Consider the following 21,805-nt stretch of genomic DNA (forward strand, 5'->3'; position numbering starts at 1 on the left):
GTGTACCACCAGAATACATACATTTATGCATGTTTTTTTATGCATTTGTTTGATTTTTAGAATAATTTATGAATAATGTCATACATTTAGGTAAGCCAATTTCAGTTAATTTAATTTAATTTGGTTTAATATTTATAAATAAATGAAAAGTTTTGTCCCAATAGTGTTTTTATTATTGATTAATAATGACACTTTAAAAAGGACTGTAAAATTTGAAGTTGTTTACTATTGTGTTGGCCTATTATATCTCATCTTTCCTGTGTGTGTGTGTGTGTGTGTGTGTGTGTGTGTGTGTGTGTGTGTGTGTGTGTGTGTGTGCGTGTGTGCGTGTGGGTGTGTGTGTGGTCAGAGATCAGGGCTCCCGAGCATTCCAAAGGATTATTGAATTATGTTTAAGACCAACTGAAATGAAATTGCATTGGTTTGTGTGCTGCAGCACTAGAGCCTGACTGATATATTGTTAGATGATATTATTGGCCGATATATATATTTGCCCCTCACAGGGGTATCAGTAACCATCTGTATTTGTTGTCCAACAGGAAAACATTTTTTGTAGAATAATAATGCAGAAATGCTGTCAGCTAATAAATAGTTTTTTTTTTTATTTAAATGGTCAGCAATTGACTCACACTGAACGTACATTTATGTCTTTTTAGCTAATTTATTTATTTTTATTTATTCCGTATTCAAATGGTCAACAATTGACTCACACTCAGTATACACTCATTTTATTTAGCCTATTTATTTATTTATTTTTATTTTGTATTTAAATGGTCAGCAATTGACTTACACTGAACATTGATTCATTTTTATTTGACTAATACATTTTATTCAATTTATTCTGTATTTAAATGGTCACTCGTGTTTATTTAGCTAATTATTTTTTATTTTTTATTTATTTAAATGGTCAGCAAAACATACACTAATTTAATTCAGCTAATTTATTTACTTTTTATTTATTCCATATTTAAATGGCCAGCAATTGATTGACATTGAACATACACTTGTTTTTATTTAGCTTTATATTTTTATTTTTATTTATTCCTTATATCACTGACTTATGCTGAACATGCACATGTTTAGTTAGCTATTTATTTTATTTTTACTAGTTTTCATTTCTAGAGTTGTTTGACATTGTATAATGGTATATGTATTACAAATATAAATGTTAAATTATCTTGAAAGCAGCCTTCTAAGTACTTCCATAGTCATATTGGTGCACCAATCACATAGGAAAGGTCAAAAATTCAATATCAGGTATTCAGGTAACATCACTTGTCCTGTTCTCCTTTAAGAAACATTGTGAAACCAAAAGGGAGAAATGTATATTTTGTACGACTGGTTTCATGATGGCACCCTTAATTTTGCATCATTTCCAGAGGTGATTGGAAGTTGTAAGTTAATGTCCGAGGTGTAGTTTTCCACTTGTAGATCAGCCTGTTCCAACTGTTCAAGTATTTGAAGTTCAGTAATCTGGATCTTAAGAACTAGATGTTGGTCTAATTCTTATTGGCATAAATATTCTTTGGTTTGAGCTGAATGTTGGCCTTTTAACTAGCGTAGTGATTCGAAATGTGATTTGGGATGTCGCCAGGGAGAAAGACTGAAAGAGGTGAAGGATGGAAAAAAAGGTTAAAAGAGGGTATTGTGAAAAGGTGAGAGTGGGAGGAAAGAGAGGTAGACAGGGATGAAGGCTGAAAGAAATCAAAATATATATATTTTTTTCTCAGCCAACCCTGCTGGAATCTAATAGGATTTCCCCTAAAAGGAGGAGGGAGAGAACGAATTAAAAAGATGAGATTTTGATTTCATTGCGTTATTTTTTCTGCTTTAATCGCCACAGACGGGTTATTATTTCATGGTCTGGAAGCCCGAGGCAACGCATCTTAATCTCATCTGGAGGTGAGAGTTTGTAATCCCAGTCGCAGGCAGAGGCGGGGTGGGGATTTCTGGAAGGGCGTTTATTGCGTTACACACCCTGCATCTGGTGGGACAGTTTATTGCGTTACACACAGCGCAGCGTCGCTTTATTCTGTCCCCTGAGTTCTGGAGGCGAACGGCAGCATCTGTTGGACCAGAAGCTGCCCCTCATCTGATGGAATTATCTCATCCAAAGCAAACACTTACTGTCAAGAAAAATCTGGGCGGCGTGGCGGCAAAACAAGTTTTTCCGAGATGCCTCGATGAAATTTCAACGAGGACCAAAATTTGTTCTTCATCTCGTCTTTATCACAGAACAAAATTTATTGAAGTCTGGGTTTAAACCTCGAGCTGCTGCTGCAGTTTGGATTCATCAGCAAGAGAAACCATGTGAGAAAATAACTCAAGGTTTGCTGTCCTTAGCTACCGTGTGTGATGAAGAACAATATGGAGTTGTTTGAGATATGTTTGAGGGTTGTTGAGACTCTAAAGTGGCTATTTGTTGCAGTCTGTTTTTTCATCTGTGTAAAGGTTCCATAAAACCTCAATAACACCGTGTTACACTTCATAAACTGATGGAATTGAGGTAGCGTTTTGGGCCAATACGAGAAGCACACACACTCATTTAAACCTGCTTTTTATCAGATAGTGGCCATCAATAACAGCACACTAACACCAAAGCAAGATAGAGAACTCTTTATAACATTCAGAGACATATTCCAGACAGGAAAGTTACGTTCTCTACAAGAGAAACAAGAGAAATCAGTTTGCATTCAGCAAAATGAATGAGACAGGGAGAGTCCAGGTTGCTACGAGTGCTTTATGTAAAGTCACAGACCTGCAGGTCCGTAGTGGTGAGGTTCAGAGACTAACCCAGGCAGAGATCTGGTATATGGCTGAACTGTGAATGTGCTTAATTGTTGTCACAGGTATAGTCGGCACACAACAAATTTGTGTGCACATGAAGATTTACATGAGGAAAGCTTGATGGAAACACCAAAATTATAAAAAAAAATTTTTTTAAAGTTTTGAAAATGCGCATAAATGGTTTTATGTTTGCTTGAGGTGTTTTTTGTCCAAGTCAAAAATGCACCAAACGGGAGATCTAAATACTTTTTTGAAAATTATTTCTGACTTTTTATTTTTTTATTTGAAACACATTTACTTAAAAGACATACAAGTAAACAAGGGTACTAGGGAAAAACAGAAGAAAAAATATGCAGAAAGATGTGCCCCGACGGACCCGCGTAAGAAACATAAGACATAAGACAAACATAAAAAGGCATAAACAGGCATACATATCTTAAATGTATAAATCAGCCATTTCCATATTTAAAGTTTTTAAACTATTAACTCCATGACAGCCAGTACAAAAAAAATAGGAAATATGTGGTAACAATAAAAACGTATCTATAAAACATTAAAATTAAAGTAAAGAAAAATGACTGATCTTTATCCCAATATTTTATAATTGCTATTTTTTGCCAACCATCAGATCCTTTTATTTTTTATCATTACCTTGGTTAATAAATAATGAAGTTTTAGGAACATAACAATTTAACTCATGACTGATCAGCTGTTTCCGCTGTGACATGAAAGAACAATTATTATTTGCCCAGTTTAATCTAATCCCTGTAGACATATTTTCTCTCATGGGTGGCCAAAGCTGTCACCTATTTTTTTTTTTTTCTCTTGCTCAATCTCTTCTACTGTTTACTAATCAGCAATACATTACACTGCCATCTTCTGATGAAAGGACGTTTATGCAGCTTTATTTATTCGATCTAAAACAGTCAATGAAAATGTCTTCAAAATTAGATTTTGACTTAATGGAAACAAGGCTAGTGACATTATGTTATATGAAGTACTTGTCATTAGTGTACCACCTGAAAACGCCAGTAAATACAATGACAGTAGTAATATTTATGGCCTGTATGCTTTACCAGCTGAGTGAAGTTTGTTTGTGGTGGAATGGGTGACCTTTTAATGTACACGTAGTGTTGTGGACTAATAATAATAATAACTAGAAAATTTCCTCTGGGGAAATTCTGAAAGGGCCACGGGGGCTACTGCCGGTGTGTGTACACTATGATGAGATTCTTCAGAGATTTCAAGGACTTTCAAGGATTTCAAGGACTTACGTCGCAAAAAATTGGTATTCTGTAGAGAAAAGTAATAGCACACCGATCCCGATCAAACTGCAAGTTTTGATATATAATTTGTCCTGCAACTCTTCAAGTTGTAGGACTAGTAGCGGGATGAAATTGCGTCCGCAAGAGGAAGAAGAAAAAATCCACAGTATAACAGTAGTGCTCGGTGCGATTGGTCCGTGGCCCTAATAATATAATCTTCTTTAATTGTACAGCACTTTTCAAAACATATGTTACAAAGTACTTTACAAAGACATGTTAAGAACAGTTAAGACATTAAAAAAACAGATAAAAGTAATGTTAGAAAATTACATCATTCTGTGCAATTAAAAGACAGTTCAAGGGAAGTTCAAGTTCAGGTATAGTCAGGAAAGGCTCTCAAATAACAGTGTGATAAAACTGGTGCTTATGTGAGAATCATGTTCTTTGATTTTTCAAGCACATTCAACACCATCCAACCCAACATACTCAAAAACAAGCTCACAGAGATGTGAGTGGATCTTTCCTTCATCTCCTGAATCACAGGTTACCTGACAGGAAGACCACAGTATGTCAGGTTGGGGAACTGTGTTTCTGGGACATTAACGAGCAGCACAGGGGCTCCACAGGGCACTGTTCTGGCTCCATTCCTGTTCACACTGTACACAGGGGACTTCAAATACAACTCTGATGCAAGGCGGTTGGACAGACTGGTCTAAAGAGCTGGTTCTGTGGTTGGAGCCAGGTTGGACACACTGGAGGACGTGGTGGAGACATGCACTGTCAACATGCTTGAGGCCATCCTGAAATACCCAGATCGTCCGCTACACAAAACCTTTATGGACCAAAAAAACAGCAGTGGACGGCTCCTCTCTCTCTGCTGCAAGACGGAGAGATACAAAAGATCCTTCTCTCCTACAGCCATCAGACTGTCTCATTCTAACAGAGATTCTACCAGACTAACTGAGGCGATGATTTTGTATGTTTTAAGAAGAATCTTAAAAGAGATCACTGACTCAGCCGACCTGATTTCCTCAGGCATGTTGTTCCAGAGGGGTTCTGACTTCGAACGCTCTGTCCCCCTTATTTCTCAGCCGGGAGACCTCTGCCTGAGGATCTTACAGTACAGACGGGTGTGTAGGGTGTTAAGAGGTAAAAACTTGTAGTTTTGTGACCCTGTCATCTTACAGCTTACTATCTATTCTATGATCAGTTCCGGCCAGAACTCTGACACCAGAGCTCGGCATCCACTACACTACTGGCAAGTATTTCATACAACTTAATGTCCAAAGTCCAAACTATTCCTTTAAATATTAATCTGTAGTGGTCCCAGTAATATTTGTTTGTTGTGCACTGAAGTAGCAAATGACATGACATGATTAGGACATATTTGAGACAAATAATTGAGGACTGCACTGATTTAATGAATTCAACAGTATAATCATGCTGTTTTTAACAGTTTGCATCACAGTTGTGAACATGCCCACAGCCTCATGTTTATGTGAAGAGTTATAGCGTTTATTTATGGACAAACTGAAAGCTCCACTTTATATTTACTAAAGTTACCACCTGACAGCTTTCCTGTTTATGTCTCCTCTGCTCTGATCCTCCCACAGAAACTGAAAGTGGAACAGTCGTCAACTCACCAAGTCAAGCATGATTTTTTTTTCTCTTTTCTCCAGCAACACCTTCCTCCCACACACACACTTATACTCACAGCCCAGCACTCCTTTATGAACTGAACATTTACACAGTGTAGCTCTTCTTAGGCTAATGGCATTTTCATGGGGCCGAACAGGTCAGATCAGTTTGATCTAAAAGCTGTTTCACTTCTATTTCCATACACTAGAACGGTGCACTCAGCAGGGTGCAGATCTCTGCCAGGTGTTGGGAATCAACATCCTTTTCATCCTTTTTATTGCAATTAAATCACAGAAAATCTGTTTAATTCGGGTACATACCGTTAATAGCAGCAGCACGGTAACAGCAGTCATCCAGACAGTTCCTGGAGAATACGGTAAAATTCACCGGGCTTTTGTCATACATAATCCTTTTTGGTTGATATGAAATCCATCTATTTAGCTCTGAGCAGAATTGCATCTGGTTAGTGAACATGCAGGAACACATTAGTGAATCTGTTTATTGAGACTGGGATGTTACACGACTATGTGAGTCGATCGCCTTCAGAAAGTTCAGCACTTCACTCCAACCAAAATTCAAAACACCTGGAGCTGCAAGAGTTTATAACCTTATTGGGGCTGAGATTGATAATAAAAGGAAATAAAGGCAACATTTATTGTGAACTTTTTGAACCTCACACCGAACAAATACCCCATTACAAAAAAACCCCACTAAAACTAGTAAAACAAAACTAAAACTAAGCATTTTCAAAACTAATAAAAAATAGCAAACTCACTCAAAAACGAATTAAAGCTAACTGAATTTGAAAACAAAAATTCACAACAAAATTAAAACTAAAACTACGGAAAAATCCAAAACTATTATTACCATGGTCAGCAGTAAATGACCATATAAAACTAGTTCACGCATCAAAAATGATCACTGCAACCATGAGAGATCCTTGAGTCATGAATGTGCAAATCCAAGGCTGATTGGTCCAGTGGTAGGAAATATTAGCTGCAGAAAGACAGACTGAACAAAATCACATACTGATACACACTTACGCTTAGCGGAGATCCTAAATGTAAAAGGAGGATTATTTCAGTAGCAGCAGCAGTCGTCCATTGGGTGATCTGTGACTGTCATATGTTTTCATTCACCAGGGACTCTTTCTTATGGTGACTGGTAGAAAACTGTTGATTCACGTGAAATAATGCACTGTGGTGTCAAAATACCAGAGCCACAAGAGTCTCAGCTTCTGTAATAACTTCATTTGGTTTTAATGAGTCTGTTTCACTCTTTCTCTCTCCCTATAGAACATCCATGGTCATAAAGGTCCAATCACAGCAGTGTCGTTCGCCCCTGATGGCCGTTACCTGGCAACGTACTCCAACGCTGACAGCCACATCTCCTTCTGGCAGGTGAGTGACATTTTGCATGACATAATATCAATTCATGGCCGCCAAGTGTTGATATTTAGCGTTCTGGGTCGGCAGTATTTTCGCCGCGTGCTCACTTTTGGGAATATACTGGAAATACTGGTATCATATGAAACTAGAAGATCTAAGGAATCTATAGGCACATACAGAAAAATGTGCATCAGGATATCATGTTGAGAAGCTGTCAAAGTAACGCTGCAAAGTTCTGCATTTTTGTTTCATTAAATAAAATTTAGAGTAGTGAAGCTTGTTGTTTTTGAAAGTTTGATAAAATGCTGCAGTTGTTGTCGTCCATACATGTTTGATATCAGTTCAGTTCAGTTTCGGTTCAGTTCAGTTTTTGGAATGAAACTTAAAAAAGCCGAACTTTGCAACTTTATTTCGACAACTTCCCAACACAATATCCTGATGCACATTTTTTTCCGACCCAGAGGGGCTTTCTGATTTAGATAAGTCAGACTTAAAAATGATAAATGGTCCATCCACAGGTGATCCACAGAGAAACATGCAGATTCCTTGTTCAGCTGTTGTTTGCATGAAATGTTGTTTTAGTATCAACAACTTCTGTTGTGTGTATAAAGCAGCTGTGCAATTCACAGTAAATCAGCTCATAAATATATTTGTTCAAAATATTATTTTTATCATAAGTACATTCACAAAGAATGCAAATATACCACATTGAAAAAGTGCCATAGTGTTTTGGAACATCTTTTCTAAGCTGTCGAACCGCAAATAAAGGAATCAACCAATCAGGTTGTTTACTTATGAGGCTTATAAAATAACAGTATTTTGCATGATTGTGTAATGTATTCACCATGCCAACACTGTGTGAAGGCCTTAAGCATTTCTTTGTCCAGACAAATCATGAGGTGGGAGATAAGATTTGATTTGAATCAAATAGTAAGTGAAAAATTACAAAAACGTAAAAATAATGTGAGGTGATCAAAACAATCTATGGACTCGCGGTGCAATATTAGTCATTTTACTTATGTACATTGTATACAATACATGCACAATTTATTAAATTGCAAATAAACGTTCCAGTACACAAAATAACTATAAACAACATCTAATGATCAATAACATAGAGTCAGCGCAGCAATCACACATGTAAAGATAAAGAGAGACAGACACACACTTCTTATCTTCTTCCCAGAACTGTTATTTTGAATGAAAGGTCTTTACGACCTCTGACACGACTGTCTGCAGACACACACACACACTAATGGCATTACTGTAAGCATAAACCGCTGCTAGCGCGCCGGCAAGACGGCTGCTGTGGTAATGAGCTGGCAGACGCTCTGTCGGTCTGTGTGTGTGTGTGTGTGTGTGTGTGTGTGTGTGTGTGTGTGTGTGTGTGTGTGTGTGTGTGTGTGTGTGTGTGTTGTGTTTGTGTGTGTGTGTGTGTGTGTGTGTGTGTGTGAGGGGCGGTGTCGTCTCAGGAAACGATAGAGTTTCTACTCCCTCTGTTTTTCCTACACACACACACACACACACACACACACACACACACACAGTCTGTGTGCCTTCTTCCCAGGACCATCGACAGAAGCCTCGTGGGTTAAAGTCGATGTTTCCTCAGAGGCCTCAGCAGCTCCATCACTGACAGGAACTGGTGATGGGGGTCTCCTTACCAAAATGTTTCATAACTTATTTTCAGTATTGACAGTAGAGTTTATTTAGAGTTTATAGTAAGTATCAGCAGCAGGTTAACAGGAGAGTTTTAGTTTCACTCTCTGTTATTATTTGTTGTTATTGTTATAAAATACTAAAATACTAAATTACTTTAGTGTATAATTATAAATCAGTGGTGGAAAGTAACTAAGTATATTCACTCAAGTACTGTACTTAAGTACAATTTTGAGGTACTTGTACTTTACTTTTACATTACATTACATGTCATTTAGCAGACGCTTTTGTCCAAAGCGACTTACAATAACTACTTGAGTATTTCCAGTTTATGTAACTTTATACTTCTACTTCACTACATTTGGAGGCAAATATTGTACAGCTTTAGTTACTTTACAGGTCGAGATTTAACATAAAAACATGATCAATTTAAAGGGATTAGAGTTTTTTTTATTTTTTTAAATTAAACCTCAGAATAGTATATTATATATATATATATATATATATATATATATATATATATAAATCAATCCCTTACATAATTGCATCAATACAAATAACATAATAGAATATATAAATAACAATCTGAGTGTGTCCATTCTGCATAACGACTATTTTTACTTTTCATACTTTAAGTACATTTTGATGCTTTTACTTTCCAGTAATTTCAAATTTTATGTAACTTTATACTTCAACTACATTTTGAGGCAAATATTTTATTTTTCACTCCTTTAGTTACTTTAAAGGTGGAAATTTACCATAAAAACATGATCAATTTAAGGTTATTAGACATTTTTTTAATTAAATCTTATAACAGTATATTAAGTAATTAAATGAGCCCTGTCTTTACAAAAACACTGCTTCCATAAAAGCATCAATACAGATAATGTAATAAGTGAATGGGTCCATTCTGCATAACAAGCACATTTACTTTTGATACTTTAAGTACATTATGATGCTGATACTTTTGTACTTTTACTTCAGTAAGTTTTGAATGCAGGACTTTTACTTGTAGTGGAGTAATTTCACAGTGTGTCATTAGTACTTTTACTGAAGTAAAGGATCTGAATACTTTTTCCACCACTGCTATATCAGTTTTGATCATTGATTTAGTTTTAAGCGTTTGAAAACTTTAGATTCTTGAAACTGAACTTTTGACCTTTCTAAAATTGAAATGTCACCAAAAATGAAACGTTTACACTCACAAGATCTTGTACAAAAAAAACATAAATTCTGTCCTCCTCATTGTACCATATACATTGACATACTTTTCAGAGGCCAACATTTCCATGTTAAACATACTTTTTAAAATTGGTCTTTTGTCATATTCAATTTTTTTGAGACACTGATTTTAGGTCTTCGTTAAATGTAAGCCATAATCATTATGATTACAAGAAATTAAATAAATCAAAACACGAAATGTTTCATTCTGTGTGTAATGGATCTATATAATGTGATATTTCCACCTTTTTAATTGAATTACTGACATAAATAAACTTTTTCTATGATATTCAAATTTATTGAGATGCACTTGTATATAGATTATATTTTCAAGAACTTTTTTTAATGATTTGAGGCATTCTGTGTTAGTGTGTTATACAGCACAATAGACATGTTTAAGCCATGCTTGTGCTGACTCCATTCATATATACTGCCCTACAAAGTCTAACTGCAGTCACTACATATTTGGTCAAAAATGAGTTACAATTGAAAATGAACTCCTTGATGTCTGTTTTATTTTGTGACAAAGTTTTAGATTTCAATCATGCTTTATTTCAGAGAAATGATTATCTAAAAACCCCAAAATCCAACTCAAAACCAAGTAAATTGCATTTACCACGGTCTGCTTTGGATATATATATACTAATTTAAACATAAAAATAATAGAAATTACACGTTTATTTGATAGGGAAATTGTTATCTAGATAGTGATGAAGTAAAAAAGTGAGATAAAATTATATTAAGACTAAAATATGACATTTCTTTATAATATTAAGTCTAAAATACACAAATCTTTGAATAGAGTTGTTAAACCCTTTTTAAATACACCGATAACAAAATCAATTTGAAAATGTTAATTTAATGAAAACAAAATATAAAAGCTGACATTATAGTTACTGCATTCTGTTTATCATTACTATTAGAACCTTTTACAGCAAGTACCGTAACTACATTTTTCGGGTCAAAGGTCAAATCATTTGTCATGATTTTTGAGCATGAATATTACATCCTCAATACATGTAGTCTAATCACTTATCTACCTATAACCCATTTAGCTGGCCAGTTAAAAAACTTTTTTTTTTAAAAATGAAGCAGTTTTTCTCAGTTTTACCCTTTGTGTAGTTACTGCAGTTAGACTTTGAGGGCAGTATACTGCAGTGAGAAATAAGCACACAGTGAGTTACATGTGGCAAATGTGTAGACTGTTGTTGTGTGAGTGTGATGTGCAGCTGTGTGTGTTTCTCCTCAGATGAACACCAGTCTGCTGGGCAGCATCGGGATGCTGAACTCTGCCCCTCAGCTCCGCTGCATCAAGACCTACCAGGTTCCTCCCGTGCAGCCGGCCTCCCCGGGCTCCCAGAACCACCTGAAGCTGGCCCGCCTCATCTGGACCTCCAACCGCAACGTCATCCTGATGGCCCACGACGGCAAGGAGCACCGATTCATGGTCTAAACCGGATCTGTGTCTCCAGCTGAGCCCAAGTTGTGTCTGTTTTTAGGTTTCTGAAGTGCTCCAGCATGGATTCTCTCAGTGGTCGCTTTAGTTTTAGCTTAACGTTTGATCGAGTTTAAAAATAAGTGAGGCTGATAGTGAAGGCTCGTATTGGACTACAGCTTGGCCAGAAACGTTAAAAAAACCCAGCTGAGCTCCAGATGGACTGGATGAATTTTTTTGTTTTTATCTTCCATAGTGATCATTGTGAGGAATCTCTATCTGTAATTTATTTCAACGCCCTGATAGAAGTCCTGTTTACAATCAGTGTATTTTTTAGTTCTTACCTCTTGTCATTCCTATTTATTTGCTGGAAAAATCTCCAGTCACCATCTTGCTGCAGGGTCCAAACTGTTGCAGTTTAATTAAAGTCAGCCTTTAACTTGCTGCCATTTGGCTTCCCAACTACTTCAGCGTTAAATAAGATCATTTAATTATTCATTTTCTTAATGTTAGCTGATTCACTTTGCAGACACAATAATTGGAACGTGGATTTACTGTAGCAACTTTAAACGATTCAACCTTCGCTCCATTTTCTGTTCTTTATATTAAAGTTTGGGAGTGAAAAGATGAAACAACCTTAAAATGAAGTTCTTTATTTGTAATTGCTGGAATGATTTGTTCTCTCCGACCTCTGCAACACAAGTACACAGCACATGTGTGTTTGTTGAGAGTGGGAGTTCTTTGGTGTTTCCTTTTACTTTTGTGACACCTTTAAAGCTTTTTCCATCCTCACTGAGCTTCATGTAGAAACGTGTGTGTGTGTGTATGTGTGTGTGCGTTTACACCCGAGTGTATTTTCACAAGCACACATTCTCACTTCAGACTGCTCGGCCTAAAAGCTGGATCACAGAAAGGCTTTAGACTCAGGAGGTGCAGCATTTCTCACTGCAGATATTTTAAAGAAGCACAACATTATTTTGGTCACATTTAAAGAGGATAATGGCAACATTGTATGAGTCAACAAAAGGGTTTCTGGGGGACAGGTCCAGACTAACACATATAGTTTATATGGCTCATTAGTGCCGTTTGGTCCAAAAGGAGCAAAATAGTTTTTGATAGTCTTCCATCCGAGTTGGTCAAATTATTTCATTTTTCATTGAGTCTGAACACAGTCACAAGTCTCTCCGTGCAGACCGCATCTCAGCTGCATCTTCAGGCCACCTGAAGAGTTTATTAACTCTTCAGCTTTATATACATCTCGCAACCTAGAAGTAGCAGAGCGTGCTGTCCCTGCACAGAGCCGGAGAGCAGCACTCTGCTCCGGTTAATTATCCAACAGACTCTGCCTTCACGTTCACCCAGCAGCTTGGAACTTCTTTAGTCTTGAGGAGCTGCAGTGGTTATTCATGAACAAACTGTAAACTACACTGCACATGACATGCCACACTGCAGAGAAAGCTTGCTGCTTTTAAAGATATATAAAGACGGATCTGATATATACATTTGTTTCTGTGTCATGTGATGGCTGCTGTGACGGTCCCGGTCTAGACACAGGGTTGGATCAGTTTTTTCTGTCTAGTGGTTTTAATGCAGTTTTGTGTCTTCAATCTTTTTTTTTCAATGGGCATAGTACTAAGACCCCTCAGTTCCCCTTAAATCACTCAGTTCCCTCTGGTTTCCCTGGAGCATCCCTCTCTCCAGCCTGTTCTCCCTCAAAAACGTCAGTATAGGTCGTGTGTACAGGCAGCGAAAAAAAAGCTATATTCACGTAATTCAAGTTAAAAAGACGGATTCCCCTGCTTGGTTGGACAATGGGGTGGTGGATGGGTCCAACAAATGGCGGACTTTCACCCAGGAGAGCGTGGTTTGTGTCCCGTGTGAAAACAAAAATAAGTGATTTTTAACCCTAAGTTACGTGAATCATGTCTTTTACATCACTGATGTTAGTCACATGACCCGTGTAACTACTTCACTTCTGGCATTTACGTACATTTATTTACTGTTTAAACTGTCTTTTAGAACGCCTTACCAGGAAGTTTTTTGCCCTAAACCTAGGTCAGTAGTTTTACAACATAAATCCACAAAAAACTGCAGCCTTTTTGGTGCGACTTGTGTGCTATTTTCAGAACGTGCCGCTGTACCATTAGCCGTGAAACGCGAGCCGTGATACGTACATGTTGTAATTTGTCATACTGACACACAACCTCTTCTGTCATTTAGGTTGGAGAGCTTGTTGCTCTCTCACAATGTAAAAACTATTCTGGAGCTTCATGCGTTGCCTCATTCTCCACCTTGCTTTGTATTTTTTGGGTGAATTGTGCATTTCTTTGCAGATGACAATGCTTTAAATATTACTGGTAGATGTCCACTTTCCCGCATCTTGCTCCCAATGTGTACATATACAGTATATATATCTGATCAGAGCTGCTGTGTAATGTAGTCTGTTACTCTTGTACAGTGAGCGTAGATCCTGTGTGGTGAACTTGTTGTGGCTACTGTCTGCCTGGCACTGACTATTTCTTCAAATGAGTGAATTTTTCTGCTTGAGTTGATTTCAAACTTTGGATTTTTTAAAGTCACAGTATTCCATTTGGATGAATATCTTGACTGTCATGTTATTGAGAGGTTATCAATGGAACACTTTTTCAGTTTTTTCTTTGAATGTCACAAATGTTTACATTCCTTATTAATAACAGCAGGTACAAAAAAGCACGACTTAGCTTGTTATCCTGGAACTAACCATGTCCATGAATGCTACAGCTTTAGCAGCATAACTATTCAAAGAAAAGAAATTGTTTTTGTGGTATATCTTCTCACCTTTCTGTAGTTATGTATGTTGGTACACCATGACATCACTGTTAGGTGTCATTAGCCATGTTTTCATCAACGAATTTCAATGTACGTTTTGAAGATTTGAATGAGAAAAGCTTGATGGAAACACCAAAATTTGATAAAATATTCAGAAAAGTTTTTAAGCTCCCTTGAGTTGGAGCACTAAACGGGAGATGGAAATGTATGTGTTCAACGTAGCGATTTAACTCATGACTGATCAGCTGTTTCCGCTCTGACATGTAAGAACAATTATAAGTCGCCCTGTTTAATCTAGGTCCTGAAGACATATTTTCTGTCATGGTTGGCCAAAGTTGTCCGATTAGCAACCTATTTTTTTAATATAACTTGTTCTTTCTCTGATGGAAACGTCCCTATTTAAAAATTTTGCTTCAAAATTTGGTTCGATTTTAATGGAAACACGGCTAATAATTTAAAGTTTGGCTCTAAAGTTCCAGCATGACTCTTCATGGTTGGAGACATGATTTTGCACATTGTACCTTAACTGGTCAGGACCTTCTTTTTTAAAATATGTCGTCACGTTGTCGTCTGTTTTAGTGCTCAGAGTTTTATGCAGAAAGAGAAATATATACCTACAAACTGTATATACAGATATGATATTTCTAGACTCGTTCCTGGCAGAATCACACTGAATATTTAGATTCTTTTGGCTCTTGGTAGCGACTGGCATTCATGAATTAGCTTTAATTCTATATTTTCCACTCTTCCTTCTCCTCTGTCCTCTCCTCCTCTCCTCTGTCCTCCCTCTTCTCCTTCCTCCATCTCCTGTCAGTTTCATTAGTGCTGTCAGAAAGCTTCTAACACTGTTACACACCTGTAAACCCGAGCGTGTCAAAGCTTTTCACAAGTTCTTCCTCTCTTCAAAAAAAATATCCAGCAGCTCGTCAGACGGGTTTCTGAAAACACACACACACACACGCACACACACACCTATGTCAAGTCCAGCAAGTCCAGACAGCTTTGAGATCTTAATCTTTGGTTTTCTCCGCCACTCTTAACAGTTTGAGAAAATATGTTTTTGGCAGTCTCTCTGGGGAGGAAAGGTGAGAAAAATAAAGTAGGCAGAGAGGAGGAGCGGAAGAGTAAGTAACAAGTGAGGAAGATCAGGTCATCCACCCAGAAAAAGGAGGCTCTCTGTTGGAGGTAGTGAACCGAAATGTCTAAAAGAACCTTCTGGTTCTGCGGCATCGTGGAGAAAAAATAAGATATATTGTGCAGTATCCAAACACTGCAGATAGAAATAAATAGAAATTGATCTTCACAGTGACTTGAATATATAAATGATAAATATGACAGGAACAGTTTTACATTTTTAGCTACTTGCGTGGCTTCAATTGTCTATTTTTTGTGTCTGATGTGTGACTGTGCTCTTAAAATAAAATGTGTCTGCTTACTTCAACATTCAAAGATTCAGTTCAGAACACACTAAATGTAATCAGCTTGTTTTATTTGTATTTTTTAAAAATTGGATTATTTATTGTTCATACATTAAACTCAATCTAGATATTTAAGAGTGAGTGTGTGTGTGATGTAGTGCATGTATATGAGCTTCACTCGATGTAACTGCAGGTTGAATCTACATTTAATGTGTTGAAATGTGTTGATGTTGTTGACTTTGTGACCAATAAAGATGAAAATAAGACGGCGGGTGCTGAATGTCTGTTCTCCTGTTTTAAAGCTGTTTCTCACCAGTGTGATGTCAAAGTGCGGTGCAGGAATATGAAAAATCTCCATATGGAATTTAATCGCATGACAACTATGCATACCAGGTGTGACGCAAACAGTCACAGAATCTTATATTAATGTTACTTACTCGTCCAAGTCCAGCTCAATCTCTCACTGCAGTCTTTTATCTTTCTCCCAGCCAGTCTGGGATTTACTCTTGTCGACAGCCTCTTGCTCGGTCACTCTTCTCTTTTCTTAGCTTCTTCCATCAACATCCTCCTCGGTCTCTTTGCCTCTGTCATAAGGTCCGTGGAGGCTGTTGAACATGAATCCATTAGCTGCTCACCCAGCTCCGGTTCAGGCTTGACACAGGTGCCGCACCCTGTCTTGGTGCGGCACAAATCAGAGTGAAGTTGATAGTTTTGGTTCGTTTACTATTTACTCTGGTTTGCTTTCACAGTGCAGAAATATCAGCGGACCAAGTGAAAAAAAAAGATTTGAAGAGGGGCGTGTACAAAGGTGGAGGGCTGGAAATCTATTCGCACTATTATTTCTTATTGGTCTAAAAGTTGGTGGGGAAAATTGTAAACAAAGCAACGTGGAAACCGAGTACGTTTGATTCTACCGGTTGTAATCTGCTCTGATGTTATTACCAAAGGAATACGGAGAGAAACGCTCAGAAGGAGCTCCTGTTGAGGCTCCGGGCCGCCAATAATATGTTGATCCATTATTACTTACGTGCTGCGATCAGACAGCTGTGTAATCAGGGCGAGCCTTGATGCTCCTACACCATCTGCTGCTACCACAAAGGTAAATATTAAGTTATTTTGAGCAATTTGTTGATAATTCTGCAAAGACAAATTAGCTTTAGCTCAGTGTTAGCCTACAGAGTGAAGCTGAAGGACACATATTTAATCTTTATAATATTATCTGTGTACATCTCACCACGCAGGTAGCCCACAATCATTGCATTTTGGTTCATTACCTTTAATTGGGTCAGATTTTGGTCGGATTACGTTCACAATGCAATCAAACTGCACTAGGGTCCGTTTGGAAGCAGACCGAGACCCTCTCTGCAAGTGGTCTGGGACTGGTTGATTTGGTGCACCAGGGAACGGTTGGAGCGTTCACAATCAACCACATGAACGGTAACAAGGATTTAACCACCAGAGTTCAATTAAAACTGAATAAACTTTGGGTTGTCAGAGGTCCAAACTTCCTGGCTGTTGACAGCAAGGAATAAGGTATGACATCAGTTGGAACAAATGAATGGTCAAACAAATATTTCTGCAGGTTTGATACATTTCTCTGCAAAAGATTTTTTAGATGTAAATTGGTGCTTGGTGTGAAACTGCTTTCACGCTACATCAAGTCATTCAATTTAAACTTGGCATGCATTTCCTTCTGTTTACCAAATAAAGGTTGGCAAGACAGTTTTCAGCAGTTGTGCTGTCCCTCAATGCACCTCAATGGTTTTGTGTATATGACACTTTTTTTTATCATAATCTTTAACATTTAATCCCTGGGGTGCACTGCCTGGTGGTTAAAGGTCCCACATTGGAAATATATTGGACCTACTTTTCTGAGTATTTTTTTAAAGTGATAAAGCATGTGGGGCGTCCCGGTGGCTCACACTGGTAGAGCGCTTACCACATGGCCATGTGCTTGCTGCAGCAGACCCGGGTTCGAATCCGGCCTGAGCTCCCTTTGCTGCATGTCTTTCCCTCTGTCTCCCCCTTTCTATCTGTCTCTATCTAATAAAGCAATAAAAATGCCAAAAAAAAATCATCTTTAAAAAAAAAGAAATGATAAAGCAGGTTGAGGTGCAAAATAGATACAGTGCAAGTATCAAAACTCTCAATCCACAGAGAAATACACTGTATATAAGTATAAAATGCTGCTGCATTGCAGTTACAGGCATTCCCCGGCTGCAATGATGGCGCAGAGACTCGAGTGCAGATGTGGAAGCTCCAAAAACACTAAGAACAGACTGAGCTTTTTCAGGAAAAGAGGGCTTAACGAGACAACTGAGATCAGCTGCCGCCGTCAATCAAAAAGACCTCATGTCTTAAAAAAAATATTTCCTTGTTCCTTCCCTCCTTGCATGGTTTGCATTTCACCCAAAGTGTGTTTCTAAGTGTTGGACTATAATTTATACATGGAAAAAAGTTGTACAAAAGCCTTTTGTGGCTCCAAAGAGACACATTATTAATGATTAATGGCAGAAAGCACTAACCTTAATATGTAAATATATTAAATGGCTATGGCTGAAAAAACTATAAATAACAAAAAAATGGGAAAAAGTAAAATTCTAACATAATATTCATAACACCTACATTCATTAATCGTCTGCATAAAATTGTATTCCTTACCTCGTTACCTTGTATTTACTACACACACAGACACACACCCACACACACTAACATCTTGAGTTCGGGGCTGTTTTAATGAGTCTCTGATCTCAGAGCAGCCGATCAATCTCCAGCTTTAATCTCAGATCTCTTTAACACTCTGTTAAACACAGTTTCTGTTTCTTTCTGTCTTTCTGTCTTTCTGTCGGATATTCAATCTCAACCCTCATCTCATTCACTTTAAAAACATAAAAGCTGAAGTGTGTTCATTATTTAAAGGTGAATAATGATTAAAGTTGTAGTTCTACATTTAAAGTTAACTGTGTTTAATTATTCACTTTGAGCTTTAGTATAAAAACATGAAAAGAGAAGAGTGAAGCAGGAAAAACAGCAATTAAATACAGTTGCACTCAAACTTTCTTCCTTCCTTTCTTCCTTCCTTACTTATTTACTTAGTTTTTCCACTTTCTCCTTCCTCATTTTTGTCTCCCTTTTTCTTGATTTTCTCCTTCCTTCCCTCCTTCCTTCATTCCTTCCTTCCTTACAGGCCCAAGGGCCCAGAGTGTCAGGGGTCCCCCTGGCCTTCACCTGCAAAATGTCACTCAAAGAGATACAAAACTACCACAAAGAAACATGAAACTACAAAGACTCACAAAAAGATTACATGACTACAAAGAGAGAGATGCGAAACCACAGAGAGATACGTAAATACATCAAAGAGACACAAAACAACAAAAAAAAGAGGCTTGACATCTCGAAATTCTGCCCATTGTTTCATAATCCATATACAGGTTAAAGATGTGTCTGCTGTAAGGTAAATGTGACTAAAAGCCATCTAGGGTGCCCTTACATTGAATACATTGAAAGGGCACTACATGTGAAGTATGGCTACAAAATAACAATAATAATGAACAAATGTATTTTTAACAACTAGAACACAGCCACTAATATGTGTCATTCATAACAGGCCATTGTCTGTAAGCTACAGAACAACAAAGTAGGAAATAACAATAAACACTTCACCTACATAGCCTATTTACTTATGTGGTGACAGGTACTCCTTTAGATCCTTTATTTCAGTAAAAGTACAAAAACTGCCGTCTAAGAATACTCTATTACAAGTAAAAGTCTTGAATTGAAATGTCACTGATGTAGAAGTACAGAAGTATTAGTAGCGGAATGTAGTTATAGTACCAAAAGTATTTGATCGCTTCACTATCTTATTTAAAATATATTATTCTGTTTTTATCAGAAATAAATTCATGTGATTTCATTTTTTTGGTCAATTTGTAGCTAATTATAGCTGTATTATTAGTAGAATAGTACTGCATCACATTTTATGTTTTTTATGTAAATAGTACAATATTTCCCTCAGAGATGTAATGGAGTAGATACATTAACTTAATTTTGGGCCTTTTGATTCAACATAATCAAACTTTTTTTTTTAAATACTCACCAGATGTTTACTTCATCCCAATTGCAAGTAATATATACAACACATATGTTACATTTGTTCCCTTTACCTTTGTTAAATCACATTTATGAATAGAAATGCCACTCGTTTTTGTTTATTTTTGCATTAAAATGTAACAAAATAAGGAAATGCATCATAAAACAGGCATAATCAACAATTGAACAAATAAAGCATGTTTTATTTATTTGAATTTCATTAGAAATGTATCATACTCCATAACATCTGTCTGAACAACACATTAAGTAGAGTACAAATATGTAAAATATGTAAGTACAGTTGAAATATACAGAGTATAGAAATAATTTTGGCAATCCTGACGGACCTAAAAAAGGAAAAGTGATTGTCTGATTTCATGTCAGACAGTGAGAAAAAAAGCATATGCGTCTTTTTATATAGTGTATGTAAACTTCTGGTTTCAACTGTAGTACTTGAGTAAATGTACTTTCTAGCACTGGAGGACTTTGGGAAACCAAGACTTTTTATCTTTTTATCTTCTTTCTTGCTCTCGCTCTATCCACTCCTCTTAACTTTAAGTCTATTTTAAGTCTATAGATCAAAACTCCAGGTGGCTTTGACCTTTGACCTTCCAAGTGCTCCATCCAGAAACACTGACCAGTTATACTTTCTTTTACTCACTCTTTGTTCTCTCTCTCTCTCTCTCTTCCCTCTCTCTTCTCTCTCTCTCTCTCTACCTCCCCTCTCTCTCTCTCTCTCTCTCTCTCTCTCTCTCTCTCTCTCCTCTCCCTGGCTCTTTAATCAGCCCTCAGTATGAACACCATCAGGTATTGATGGAATTGATCGCCAGCTGTAATCTGCAGGCGCAGCTCAATGTTTCTCTTGTCTTCTTGTGTTCACCACCATCTTCACATTCCTTCACACAGAACCAGGATACAACCTGCAGACCTTTGAAAAGTTACAAAACTAACTTGAGAATTCCTTCCTGCTTTTACTTTTGATGCCTTCAGACATATCTTGCATTAACTGTTGGTGGTCAAACTCGGAATAAAAACCCAAAACTCAACAAGAGATACACCCCCACCCTCACAGACTACCACAAGAATTACATCGGTCTCTGATCATTGGTAGAAAAACACATGTTACATAATAAGAATGATAAAAATCTATATAATTGTCTATATAATTTTGTGATGTTAAACTAAAGATAAAATGCACTAATTTACTAACTAATGTACTAATCAGACTGTAAGAAGTCTGGTGGCTTATTATAAAGAGTGACAAAGTCCACAAAGGGATCGTAGACTGTATAAAGATTCAAATAAGGAATTACAACACATTTATCCAAATTATTAACACTTGAACATACAACCAGTAACATATAATTTCCTAATGCTGTGTGACATATATTTAAATGAATAATAATAAATGCCTTTATTTGATGTGTACTTTGGGTTTTTGGTTCGGCTCATGTCCCATCCACTAACATGGAGGGGCGTAAACTTTTTAAGTAATTTATGTAACTTATGTAACTTACTTGGCTGACGCCACTCTCGTAACTACTTCACCGACAATTACACACATTTATTTACTGTTTCAACTGTCTTTTATAACGCCTTACCAGGACGTTTTTTGCCCTAAACCTGATCAGTGGTTTTGTAGCCTAAAAAAAATGGCAGACTTTCTTTTACAACCATTAACCGTATGTGTATGTAAAATGAAGTGTGTGCCATTTTTTTGGAACGCTCTGCTTCGATCTGTACCGGGAGCCGATTTTGATAAACGCTGATATGTGTCGTTTTGGAAAGGTGTTGACAAACTGTCCATTTGTGTGTCATTGAGGTTGGAGATGTTGTTGATCATGTTGGGTGGAACTTGTCACACCGCGGTGAGCTGGTGTTTTATTTTGTGTTCTGGTCTTGTTATTTCCTGTTTTATTTTGAAATAGCAACTCTCCTCTCGTTTCAGGTCACTTGACCTTCCCCGTGTGTCATCTGTCTGATTGTCTCCCCTAATCACTGATTGTGTTCACCTGGTGCTCCCTTCCCTCCATGTGTTCCAATAGTCTGTGTTCACCTGGTGCTCCCTTCCCTCCATGTGTTCCAATAGTCTGTGTT

At 37.2% G+C, this 21,805-nt stretch overlaps 1 protein-coding gene across 3 annotated transcripts in view; it reads left to right on the top strand.

Moving 5' to 3' along the window:
* The window catches only part of LOC131992044 (WD repeat-containing protein 7), a 162,745-nt gene extending 146,857 nt beyond the window's left edge, over positions 1–15,888 (top strand). For all 3 annotated transcript variants that reach the window (XM_059357387.1, XM_059357388.1, XM_059357389.1), the window contains 2 exons: positions 6,986–7,090; positions 11,208–15,888. In XM_059357387.1, coding sequence (XP_059213370.1) covers positions 6,986–7,090; positions 11,208–11,411 — 309 coding nt within the window. In that variant the 3' untranslated portion in view covers positions 11,412–15,888. The remainder of the gene's footprint in view (positions 1–6,985; positions 7,091–11,207) is intronic.
* The last annotated feature ends 5,917 nt before the right edge of the window (positions 15,889–21,805 follow it).

The sequence above is a fragment of the Centropristis striata genome, chromosome 19 (genome assembly GCF_030273125.1).
Source record: "Centropristis striata isolate RG_2023a ecotype Rhode Island chromosome 19, C.striata_1.0, whole genome shotgun sequence".
In the NCBI taxonomy this organism is placed as follows: Eukaryota; Metazoa; Chordata; class Actinopteri; order Perciformes; family Serranidae; genus Centropristis; species Centropristis striata.